The 13361-nt window shown below is 35.0% G+C and overlaps 1 protein-coding gene and 1 long non-coding RNA gene across 6 annotated transcripts in view; both read left to right on the forward strand.

The window, feature by feature from the left end:
* Window positions 1–9640, forward strand: part of phldb3 (pleckstrin homology-like domain, family B, member 3) — a 33526-nt gene extending 23886 nt beyond the window's left edge. For 3 of the 5 annotated variants that reach the window (XM_067447911.1, XM_067447913.1, XM_067447912.1), the window contains 7 exons: window positions 77–158; window positions 2412–2583; window positions 4844–4928; window positions 5797–5934; window positions 7100–7322; window positions 8858–8943; window positions 9149–9640. In XM_067447911.1, coding sequence (XP_067304012.1) covers window positions 77–158; window positions 2412–2583; window positions 4844–4928; window positions 5797–5934; window positions 7100–7322; window positions 8858–8943; window positions 9149–9283 — 921 coding nt within the window. In that variant the 3' untranslated portion in view covers window positions 9284–9640. The remainder of the gene's footprint in view (window positions 1–76; window positions 159–2411; window positions 2584–4843; window positions 4929–5796; window positions 5935–7099; window positions 7323–8857; window positions 8944–9148) is intronic. The other 2 variants (XM_067447915.1, XM_067447914.1) reach the window with 2 other exon arrangements.
* A 1686-nt stretch (window positions 9641–11326) lies between these two features.
* Window positions 11327–12849, forward strand: LOC137083564 (uncharacterized). Its single transcript, XR_010906520.1, has 3 exons — window positions 11327–11710; window positions 11839–11890; window positions 12143–12849. It is a non-coding gene; the product is annotated as an uncharacterized lncRNA (long non-coding RNA).
* Window positions 12850–13361: the final 512 nt, after the last annotated feature.

Below are 13361 nucleotides of genomic sequence, written 5' to 3' on the forward strand. Positions count from 1 at the left end.
TGAATGTGCATCAGATGGTTTGACATCTAAACCTTTAGTGGTCAGCACATTGACTGTGTTTAAACCATGTTTCCAGGAATCTTTGAAGGATACATCCAGTTTACCCCGCAGACGGAGCTCGCATAGGAAAGTCTCAGATAGACCTCTCTCGGCGCAAGGTGAGCAAACCAACATGTACGCTTTGAGCTTTATTGCAATGATGCTTGTACAGAAATATCTGGTGTGATGAAATGCAGTTTAACTGGCGCTCAGACTGTAAGTAGGTCAAACGGCAATGCAGTTGAGCAAGACGATAAATGCACAGACAACATGCAGCATGCAAAACGACAAAACAGAAAGTACAACAGCCAAACACCATGACAGTGCTGCATGTCGTGGCTTATTAGTTGTCAAGAGCCTTTGTCAGAGTTTTCATTAAGGTGTGTCTGTGTTGCTGCCACATACTGGAAAAGCAAGTGGAGCCACTGCAGTTGCACACAGTCATGCTTTTGTTTGTCTCTAATAAACCTGACAGTAATTAATCTCATGAAGAAGTCGATCAAACTAAGACAATCTATGGAACAGTGTCTGTGTGTGAAGGTACATATGCACCTTCTTTACATAAATTTGTCCATAAGAAATCTGGTTACACTTTGTTTTACAGTACTGGTAATGTAAGGTAACCACATTAGGTTAGGTTCAGGGTTGGTACCCAGTTATTGTAATTGAATTGTACATATAGTACATAGTACTCATAGTACATAGAATTGTATACATGCAAAACAGGACTGTCAAATAAAGTGCTACCAGAAATCTTCAAGTTAATAACTGAATTATGGGACGTGACTTCATTTTATTGCACTTCCTATTTGATAATACCTTTTATATGACGATGGAAAGAAGGTTTGGAAAATACTTCCAGGACTAAAAATGTTTTTCTATAGAATTTGGTAACACTTTACATTATGGTTCCCTTTGTAAAGGGTTTATAAAGGTGTTTGTTAATGACTAATAAGTCATTTACAAATGCATTATAAATCATTGATAAGCAATTATAAATGTATGAATAAAAAAGGGTGACTTGAACACAATGCCTGCCAAATAGTGAGCCATATTTAACTCGTGTTATAAATGCTTAATATTTATTCACACTTATTTCACTCAACACCAAATTCCTGAATTATTTTCTGATGTAACAAAATTTGTGACAGTTCACTTTTACAGGTTATTAATGTTTGTAAGACATGAAAAATGGTTCACAGGTGTCCACCCTACATTAAGGTTCAGAATTTTTTTTTTTCCAGAATATCAGAATTATTATTCATATTTCATCAAGTTATGGCTGTGCTATTGTTTTATTTTAGATTTTTCAAAATAAGGTTTGATAATCTGTATAAGAATAAATCAGTTGTATATATTTCTGTGGATAGGCATTATTACCTTTTTGCAAAGTATCATGAGTAACTTCTGGTAAGCAACATAGTAACAAAAGTGGCATATGTCATGAGATATTAAAGAAAAAAACACAAATACAGCACTATTCAGTCTCTCGGTGATATACAGTTTTTGCTACATCAGGAAATAATTCTGGTTTTAAGTGAAATAAGTGTGAATAAATGCATTTATTAAGCCTTCATAATGTAAGTTAAAGATGGCTCACTATTTGGCAGGCATTGCATTCAAGTAACCCTTTTTATTCATCCAGTTATCAATGCTTATCAATAAATGTATAATGGATTTGTAAGTGACTTATTAGTCATTAACAAACACCTTTATAAACCCTTTACAAAGTGAACCTTAGTGTAAAGTGTTACAGAGAATTTCTATTGATATGCTGCAGTTGCCAGTGCGTGTGTGCGTGTGTGCGTGTGTGCGTGTGTGCGTGTGTGCGTGTGTGCGTGTGTGTGTGTGTGTGTGTGTGTGTGTGTGTGTGTGTGTGTAAATGCCAATTAAGAGTAATTGAACCTCCTTTCATAACTCATCCTGCTAATGTTGTTTTTTCTGTTTGATATATTACTTGTGTTTTTCCTCTCATGAAATCATGAGACCTCAAAAATATTTATTTAAAATATTATATTATAAATATGGGTACAATTTCATTGTAATTACTGTAAGGCAGCGTTTTGAGTTTTATAATGGTTCACAGTATTTAATTTATATTAACTATTAGTTTTCTAATAATACTTCAACAAACATGAGGTACAAAAAGGGAAACAACAGTACTGGACATTTTAAATGTACAGAAATAACTAAATCATTTAAAATATGTCAAATAATAATTATCTCCGATACGTAAAATACAAGACTGTGAGTTAAGTCAAAAGATCACAGTGGTTATTATGTGTTTATTATAGGATGTTTATTAGCCAGCAGAAGCTTATAATAAATGATTAAATGTAAATGTAATGTGTCCCTTTGCTTTCATATGTTAGTGTTGGTGCGAATGACTCCAGACAGACAAACCTCTGAGGCTCTGTCGCCTCGCCTTCCTCATCCCACCCACAGACTGAGTAATGGACATTGTAATGGACTGAGATCAGCGCAGACCGATGGGAACGGCTCTCACGCACCATGCAACAGCGCCAACACCTCCCGCGCGCCCAGGTGAGTGCCACAAACCAGCAGCCTGGCTTTATTTCTGAATTATAATAATGTGTGAAGCTGTAACAAGTTTATGTTTACATGTGTGTGTGAAGCCTTTTATTTGAGGCGTATGAATCAGAGGTGTTTCTGAGTAAACATATTAAACTGACTGCGTGTGGGTGAAATCTGTGAAGGGAACAGTTAAAAGAAATGTTGCAGTCATGATTTCTTTCAAACCCGTATGCTGTCATTTATACCCTGGGACATTACAGGAGAATCTCTAATGCTCTATTTTAATGGAGCTTGTTTCCATACAACAACAATTTATGATCCATGACTAGGAATGTCTAATTTGAAAAGACAAAATGCACCATAACAGTAGCATGAAAATAGTCCATATGACTCATGTCTTTTAGTTTTTTGTTCTGAGTCAGTGGGTTTGTGTGAGAAACAGACCTAAAATAAGTAAATCGCATGCTAATGTGCCATTTTCGGCATGTAAACCAATAATTGACATCAAACCTGGAACAAAATTTCATTGCTTGGGTAGAAAGGAAGATGTTTAGGCAATAATGGCTCTATACTCCTTAATCTCTATATTATAATTTAGCATATATTATACACTAAATTACACACAGCAATATGTGTGTTTATATATATGAGGTTGGATTATTTATATTTATATAGTTGTATATTTAAGTATATCCTTTATTTGCATACATGCAGTATACTCACATAAAGCTTATTAACACAGATCTCTATATAAAATGGTATATATATATATATATATATATATATATATATATATATATATATATATATATATATATATATATATATATATATATATATATATATATATATGTATGTATGTATAAAATTGAATATATTCATATTTATTCACATACATATAGTACACTCATGTATAGCAATATAGATTATTGTTGCAAAATGTAAGTATATTATTGCCGAGCTCTAATCTACTAAGTGCAACTATAAATCATACAAATATTCTAATATTGCTAACAATAACATCACGATTTTCTGTAACGCTGCTTTGTGTATTGTGAATCATTTAATTAATGTCATAATTGTCATTTTGGTAAGACTTAACAATAAGGTCCCATTAGATAATGTTAGTCAATGCAACAATGCTACTAACAAGCAGCAATACATTTGTTACAGTATTTATTAAGCTTTGTTAAACTGTTCACTGTTAGTTCATGTCAGCAGAGGTCCATTAAATAATATTAACAGATACAACATTTGATTCCAATAATGTATTTGTAAATGTTTAAATTAGCATTAGCTAAGATGCTTTAAAGGGATGCTTCACTGCCTTTTCATATCAAATTATGTTATTCCCTTAACTTAAATGAGTTGATACATCCCTCTCTCGTCTCAGTGCGTGCACTTAATCTCTCTGACATGCGGTGATGATCTGAGAGCATTTAGCTTAGCTCCCTAAGCCCAGTTCATTCACTATGGAGCCAAACAGAGATCAAGTTAGAAGTACCAAACACCTCCATCTTTTCCCTATTTAAATACAGTTACACGAATAGTTGAACGATCAAGTATGGTGACAAAATAAAACGTGGCGCGTTTCTAATCGGATTAAAAAGGAGAACTATAATGTATGGCGGAATAGCACTTCTGAGAGTACTTCGGCTCGGCGCAGTAAAAAGTCCCGGCCGAAACATCTTCCCTCCCTATTGACAGAAATGAGAGAGTGAGGGGGAGGTGTGAGGAAAGATGTTTCGGCCGGGACTTTTTACTGCGCCGAGCCGAAGTACTCTCAGAAGTGCTAATACGCCATACATTATAGTTCTCCTTTTTAATCCGATTAGAGAAGTACCACGTTTTATTTTGTCACCATACTTGATCGTTCAACTATTCGTGTAACTGTATTTAAATAGGGAAAAGATGGAGGTGTTTGGTACTTCTAACTTGATCTCTGTTTGGTACCATAGTGAATGAACTGGGCTTAGTGGGCTAAGCTAAATGCTATCAGAAACCGTCACTGCGCGTCAGAGCGATAAAGTACACGCACTGAGACGAGAGAGGTATGTATCAACTCGTTTTAGTTAAGGGAATAACATAGTTCAGTATGAAAAAGCGGTGAAGTAACCCTTTAAGATGCATTGTTAGTTCATGTTAACTAATGTGGTTAACTAATGTTGACTGTGAAATCGTTGTTGTGTGAACTACTAATGATTGTGTTCTGTTGATATAATCATTAATGAGAGCTCCGGCTGATTTACGTGACCTTTCATCTTTACAGCCCCCAGAACCTCTTGGATTTGGTGGAGATCGAACGGAAACTCAGAGAGGCCAAAGCAGAGCGGGAACGTCTACTGAAAGAGAGAGTGAGTTACTGACCTGACACAATCTTGTGCTTGTTGTTTTTCTAATATCATTCATTCAACAAAATCACTCACTTTCATGCCAACTCGTGTTTTCAGCTGTGATTCAGTTGCATATGATCACATGACCAACTTCATGATTGTTCATGCAGCTGTTCTATAAACATTTACCGTTGCCTTGGCCCTTTATTCGTTTAACATACACTTTCATCCAATAGACCTTGATCATAGATCTGATAAAGGTTATTCGAGCTAATCTATTTCTATCACATTTTGAGAATATAAAAGAGTCAGAGGTCTTCTTTCAATTAAATAGAGGTATTATATTATATTTATTATATATTTAAATATGTCACATTTTTGTTTAGTTCATTTCATTTGCATGGACTTTTAGTTTGTTATTTTCAGTCACGTGTTCCTTTGTTCAATTTTCCGCCACTCTTTAGTTGTCATGGTAATTCATTTAATCAGTACAGGTTTTTATCATTATTTCATTCATTGAGAAGAAGAGTTGTGGCTAAAAGGGGTACAGCAATGGTCGGAAGTGAGGCAAAATCTCACGACAATAAAACAAAAAATAAATGTGCTACTTATGAGATTGTGTTTTATTAACACCTACACATACCCCGACCCTAAGCCTACCCTTACATTAATGTAAATACTGTAATTAAATTAATCGTCAGCACAAAATTCATGATCGTGACTTAGATATGAGGAGCATCACGAGCAGTTTGCCGTAAGAGTCAGCAATATCCTTAGACACAATCCCTTGTTCACTTGTGAAAGAATGAAAGTGAAAGAATTTGCCGCGTTCATAAAGAACCCAAACTAACACAGTCTGATGGCAGTTTCTCCGCTTATCTCGATGCAGGAGGAGCGTCAGCGGCTGTTGGCAGAGCAACACAGACAGAAGGAGCGACAGTCTTTAAAAATACAGATGGATTCATCCAAACCAGAGCTGCATGCTGAGGAGCGGCTGCAAATGAACTCAACGACCAGGACGCCTGAGGTACGTCTGAAAATGAAATGCACGTTTTGATATCATTTACTCACCCTCACGATGTTTTACATCAAATTAAAGCCATTAACCGTGTTAATGTTGCAAAATGACTTATGAAGCAAATTTGATTTCAGTAAAGCAGCTCTACAGACGACAATAGTTTCATTAGGGCTGGTTCACACAGAATGCGGTTTTTCTTTGAAAAACACAAGATGTTGACAGTGGAATGGGGAAAAACTGCAAGGTCCTGAGACGAAACGTTTAAAAGTTGTTGAACTAATTTGAACTTGAGCGCTGCGTATTTAAAACGCTGTATCATGTGCAAGATGTGAGCGCAATGGTCAAACACATCTGTCTAGCTCTAGCATGTGTTAACAGAAAACTAATGGAGAAGTGGCCAGTGGAATTGAAAACCGTGTTCTGTGTGAACGGCCCTTTACTCAGCTCAAGTCAGATTTAATGTCAATTTAGTTCAGTTTAAACGTTTTAGTGTCAAGGTTGCAATGTCCATTGCAGTGAAATCCTATTTCAGCGCAGTCAAATCGATAATATTACTGAATTTGAAGTGTTTTACATGACATGACAATGATTTCCATCTGCTATGGGGCACAAATCTAATTCATGCCTGTCAGTAATTTAGAAGCGAATTTAACACCACTTTCCCCGGGGTTATGAAACCTGCTCTGGAGCACTTTTGCCGTGTTAACCCCACATTGAGATGCCAACTGCCATCCAATCGCGTCCAATCGGACAGTCACAAAAACACTGAATGTTGCGTTTAATGAGGAAAATGTCAAATGGTTCACCGAAAACAAGACAATGGGACTGAGGCAGTTTCATTCTTAGCTTTATAGTACAGTGCATTCAAGAAAAAGTTTATAGTACAGTCCCCAATGTATAATGCGAGGATGCACAATGCTAGAGCTTTTATACAAGCGTATCGTGCACTGATATGCAAATCAGGATGTCAACCCAGGCTTCAGGAATGTACTGTGTGAAACGTCAGGATGAATACCCAGGAGGATTTGTTAACTATTTCAAGTGTGAAAGAGTGCTCTGTTTAATATATTTGACTATTTTTAAATCCTTTCTGTAAAATCTGTAGAATGTCCAGCCAAAATCAGCACAGAAAATGCTGTGTTTTATTCATGTTTATTTCCTCTTCTTTGTGCAGCAGGGTGTCCCGCTTTCTCTGACGGCGAACTTTGACCTGCGCGCTCACGTGGAGTCTCTGGGTCATAATGTGACGGGGTGCATGGGAGTTAATTTATCTCCCCGGCGGTGTGGCGGCTTTCTAACCAAGCGTGGAGGTCGAGTGAAGACGTGGAGGAGGAGGTGGTTTATCTTTGATCTGGACCACCAAAGACTGGCATATTACACCGGTGAGGAAAAGAGCGGTACGGCACGAAGAAAAAAAGCAAGAGAAATTATTACAACAACGCATCCATTAACACGGGTTTGATAAAAAGTTGATAAAAAGCTAATTATTAAATCCCAATGTGACATTATAATAAATTAATCTAGGGTTGCACAATTAATCAAACAAAACTGCATTTCTGCAAGCCCTGTGAGATAAACGTGTATTTGGAAACGCAATGTGCCTTAGATTCACATTTGCAAGTTTACATGCAAGTAAACATTTGTTTTAATGTTTTAAAACTATATATATATAGTTTTAAAACATTAAAAAATATATTTTATCTGTTTACTTGTATGTCATACAGTGTCATTAAGATACTATTATAGTTTTTTTCATATTTTGAATGTTTAATATTTATAATTTTTATTTCATATACATTTTTTGTGAAAGTCTACGTAGTTTTTATCATTTTTAGGTTATGAAATGAGTTAAATCAGAATGAGAAATGTTGATTTGGCAACTAGCTGAAGTTTGATTTTATGTTTTATTTCATTTCAGTTAATGTTTATTTTATTAGTAGTAATGATTTTTTTATAGTTTTAGTTAACTACAATGCTCTTCAAAAAGTTTTAATGTTTTTAGAAGAAGTCTTTTTATGCTCAACAAGGCTGCATTTATTTGATAAAAAATGCAAAAAGAGTTACATGATCCTTCAGAAATCATTCTAATATTATGATTTGCTGCTCAAGAAACATTTATGATTATCAATGATGAAAACAGTTGTGTAAAGGTTTTTAGGATTCTTTGATGAATATAAAGTAAAAAAAACAAAACAGCATTTGTGTGAAATAGAAAGCTTTTGTAGTATGTATGTATTGTACTACCGCTCAAAAGTTTTGGGTCAGTAAGAATTTATTTATTTAATTTATTTTAAAGAACCTAAAGAAATTCATAAATGTATTCAGCAAGGATGCATTCAATTCATCAAAAGCAATTATAATGTTACAAAAAAATATATTTAAAATAAACACTGTTCTAATTTAAAAAACAGCTGTTTTCAACATTGATAATAAATGATTTATGATCATCAGATCAGCATATTAGAATGATTTCTGAATGATCATGTGACACTGAAGACTGGAGTAATGATGCTGAAAATTCAGCTTTGATCACAGGAATAAATTACATTTGAAAATATATTCAAATAGAAAACTGTTATTTTACATTTTAATAATATTTCACAATATTTTTAATAAAATAAATGCAACCTTGGTGAGCAGAAGAGACTTATTCTAAGAAACATTGAAAATCTTGCCGACTTTAGAACGGCAGTGTATCTTAACCCTGAATGTGACCATTAACCCACATCAGAGAACAGAGCTGTGAACATGCAAATTTGTACTTAAATTGTTGAAATATTAACTTATAATCTTAGGGGGACTGCGAGAATAAATTTGACATCTATGGTCACTGCAACACGTCACACTAAACGTTTTTACAGTGTATAGAAATGTGATGAATATCTGCAGCTTTTTTATTGATATCTCAATATTCTTGTCGTTGTTTTCTCAGAACTAGATGAAAAGAAACTCAAAGGGGTCATTTACTTTCAGGCCATCGAGGAGGTTTATTACGATCATCTACGAACGGCTACAACGGTGAGTTCATACGCCTCCTGAAATGGAAAAAAAACAGACCACAATCTGAAATAATAGACACAAAACTGTGACTCTAACCCAAACTAATTTTAGCAGAGTAGCCCAAGGTCCTATTTTGTGAAAGCACATAGTCATTGTACAGTTTTGCGGGATTTCTGACACATTTCTCATGCTGACTATGTTTGTCTCATTGTGTCATCCTCAGTCTCCGCGGCCCAGCCTCACGTTCTGTGTGAAAACATACGAGCGGCTCTTTTTCCTCGTGGCCCACAGCGCTGAAGCCATGAGAATCTGGATGGACGTTATTGTGACAGCGACGGATGAACACAGCAGATACTGATGAACACTAGAACACATCCTGACACATGAGGAAACCCATTGAGGAGATCACTCAGGGACTTTAATGGATGCCACAACACAAGATGAATATGAATGTCAGTCGGAGCAGAGGACTCTGGGATATGGTGTAGAAACACTCATAAACAGACAGTCAGATGTGGACCTTCAGTGGGTTTGTGTTCTGCTACCATCTGCTGTTACACTAACAGAGCACATCCCACACCTCACTCATCGAGGCTGACGTGTGCCATGTTTCTTACACACTATTTATTATTGTTACATATTCATTGTTGTCATGTTTTGCTATTTTGGGGTAAAAATTCTGCAAAGTGTTAATAAACATTTACATTCCAAACAATGTGTCAGGACCTTGTGTGACCTCATGGGCTATAAAACATCAGCTCATTGTTATTTTGTGTTAAATATATTAAACACATAAATAAATTACTGTCAATTAAATTTAAACCTCAAGGAAAAACAAGTTTGATTAAAATAATATGAAAATTCCTCTTCTGATACAACTAAAATGTTTATAAAATGTTTTAACTATAAAAATGAGTCCTCAAATATATAGTTCATTTAAAAAATGTATATTTAAATAAATAGACCTAAAGAAAATACAAGGTTTAATAAATATATTAACTGTAGAAAATAAATCTGTAAAATAACAGAAAAAGTACTGGCAGGTTATTACCCAGACATTATCCAGTAATTTTACAAACATTTCCAATAACCCTAACAAAACGCAATTAAGTGCAAAAATCTAAATACAGGTAAAACACCTGTAGAAAATAAATACAGAAAATTCTGTTACATCATTACAGTACATTGTGCCCTATTTTTGAAAAAATTTTAGTGTGTGTATGTGTGACACTGTGTGTATGTATATATATATATATATATATATATATATATATATATATATATATATATATACATATGTATGTATATATAGTGCTGTCAAACGATTTATCATGATTAGTTGCATCCAAAATAAAAGTTAGTTTACATAATATGTGTGTGTACTGTGTATAATTATAATGTAGCCTATATATAAACACACATGCATTTATATATTATATATATATAAACTGTATAGACACACACACAGTGCATGCATATAAACACGATGCGTTTATGTAGGTTTAATATGTGTGTGGAAGTAGGATTTTGTTATAGCATACACACACACACACACACACACACACACACACACACACACACACACACACACACACACGTGTTTCCATGTTTTATGGGGACATTCCATAGGGGTAATGTTTTTATACCGTACAAACCGTATTTTCTATCCCCTTACACTGCCCCTGCCCCTAAACCTACCCATCACAGGAAACATTCTGCATTTTTACTTTCTCAAAAAAAAAAAACTCCTTCTGTGTGATTTATAAGATGTTTTCCTCATGGGGACCAAAAAATGTCCCCACAAGGACAAGGATTTCGGATATTGCCATCTTTGTGCACTCTTAAAAATGATGTGTCAAAAATGAACACAGAATTTGTGTTAAGGGATTCGTAACACATTTTGTGTTACTACAGACACATGATGTGTAAATATAGTGTTCAACTGTTTACACAATTACTGTGTAAAACCCATTTAGTAGTATGTTTACATTAAAGGCATCTTTTCTGTTGCAAATAGTCAATGGGTGTTGGCAACTTTAACTATTGGATTTATTTATCACGTTGCAAATGTGAATATCGCATTTTAACAAGTCTGGGGGAAAACTGGAATAACATTGCTGCGCTGCCTGCGCATGCGCAGTCGCTTCCGTTTCCAACAATGACAAACTGACGGCTGGCCAGCTTCGATTCTCCCTCAGGTGAGTGAATTTAATTAAACGCGTAAAATAGTACATATTTCTCCACATAACATGAGAAAGATTTGTGTTAATTGTCTAGGAAATATAATTTGTTTGTTTTAACCGTTATTTTGCCGTTTCCATGTTCCCACACACCGAATGTTTGTGTGTTAACTTTAGGCCAGCGGGCTCTCACGTTTTGCAAAGGTGTTTATAGGTATTGTTTTTAAAAAGACTTAAAGGTTAATGCATGGTTCCTTAAGTTTAAACTTGTAATAGTCCCTTTTGGCTTTTACCAAATACTATGCGTTAGTTTAAACGACGTTGTGGCGACGTGTGTTGTGTAATGTTATATATTTTAAAGTCTATGGTTGTGTAACGTTAGTTTAAAAAACGCGCCACTTTGTGCCAGCAGCTTGTCACTGACTAAGCTATTTAAAGTTGTATGGATTACGGGATGAAAACATTTAACATTTACGTTTTTTCGTTGGTTTAAATTATGACTCATATGATTACAGCATTATAATATGGTGTTGTTTTTATTATTATATATTTTAACTAGGTAATGGAAGACCAGGATCCAGTCACATCATATTACGTTACACTTGGTAAGTTAATACTTGTTTAACAAAGCTGCTGAGCACAAAAAGGTTGTTTTATAATTTGTTAATATTAATATTTCATTGTTTCTGTTTTTCTGTTTTATTCACTGCATGTGGACATTTAATTTTCCAAGATGACCGGTGGGAAAGAAGACAGACTGGAGAAAGCTGATAATGAGCAGGATGGTAAGGATTTATTTTATTTCTGTGGCATGTGCACACATTTCTAAATGTGGTAATGGGACAATGACATGTACATTGTAACACTCAATTCATAAATTAAAAGTAATCATTTCAAATAGACACTGTTAATCCTCATTCATCATCATCCACATACTCTATTGGAACTGGTGCCAGTATGCATTATGTTAGCTTTTAATAAAGTTTCAATATTGCATGAAACATTTTCTGATGCTTTTCATTGTTTCATTGTTGTAGGCTGGTACCAGTGTGACGTCTCTGCTTACAGAAGGCATAAAAGGATCGCCAATGTCAACTCAGCCGCAGCTGGTTTCCATCGGCTCTACAGGACATTAAAGGGTTCGTTCACCCAAAAATGAAAATTGTCATTAATGACTCACTCTAATGTCGTTTCAGACCCGTAAGACCTGCGTTCATCTTCGGAGCACGGTTTAAGATATTTTATATTTAGTCTGAGCGCTTTCTGTATCTCCATTGAACACGTATGTATGGTATACTGTTCCTTTCCTGAAGGACCAGAAAGGTAATAAAAACATCATCAAAGTAGTCCATGTGTGACATCTGTGGGTTCGTTAGAATCTCTTGAAGCATCCAAAATAAATTTTGGTCCAAAAATAACAAACACTACGAAAACTACTAATCAGCATTGTCTTCTTTTCCGTGTTTGTTTTAAATCAACCGACTATATCCCTTCGCAGTGACGCACGCTGCTGATGTGTTTTTGGGTGCGCACAAGCTTCGTTTATAGTCTGAGGGAGTCTGCGCAGTCGTAAACGCGGATTAAAAACAAACACGGAAGAGATGACAATGCTGAATAAAGTCGTAGCTTTTGTTATTTTGGGACCAAAATCTATTTTCGATGCTTCAAAAATTCTAACTAACCCACAGATGTCACACATGGACTACTTTGATGATGTTTTTTTTCCCCTTTCTGGAAAGGAACAGTATACTGTGCATATGTTTTCAATGGAGGGACAGAATCTCTCGGATTAAATATAAAATATCTTAAACTGTGTGTGAAGATGAACGAAGGTTTTACGGGTGTGGAACGACATTAGGGTAAGGAGTTAATGACATCGTTTTCATTTTTGGGTGAACTAACCCTTTAAGACGGTATGTAATTGTGGCAAAAAATTATTATTTTGCTTTTCCACTTGATGTAAAAAGCCTCACTTGTGCTCTAGACAAACTTTTTCAAATTCTATTGGCTGTATAATCTTCAATATCCATGCCAACTGTCTTCAGTTTATAATGTATGTGACCTGCCTTTGTCCCAGTCCACTTGCAAACGATCAAATGCTATAGAATTAATTGCCAAATTGTAGCGTTGTACCTAATTTAAACAGACGATGTATAACTGTCAAAAGTGCATGGAAAATATTTTTGTCAATACAAAACTTGATTTGACATTTAAAGGGTTACTTCACTGCTTTTTCATATTAAACTGTTATTTCCT

The sequence above is a fragment of the Pseudorasbora parva genome, chromosome 7, assembly GCF_024679245.1.
Source record: "Pseudorasbora parva isolate DD20220531a chromosome 7, ASM2467924v1, whole genome shotgun sequence".
In the NCBI taxonomy this organism is placed as follows: domain Eukaryota; kingdom Metazoa; phylum Chordata; class Actinopteri; order Cypriniformes; family Gobionidae; genus Pseudorasbora; species Pseudorasbora parva.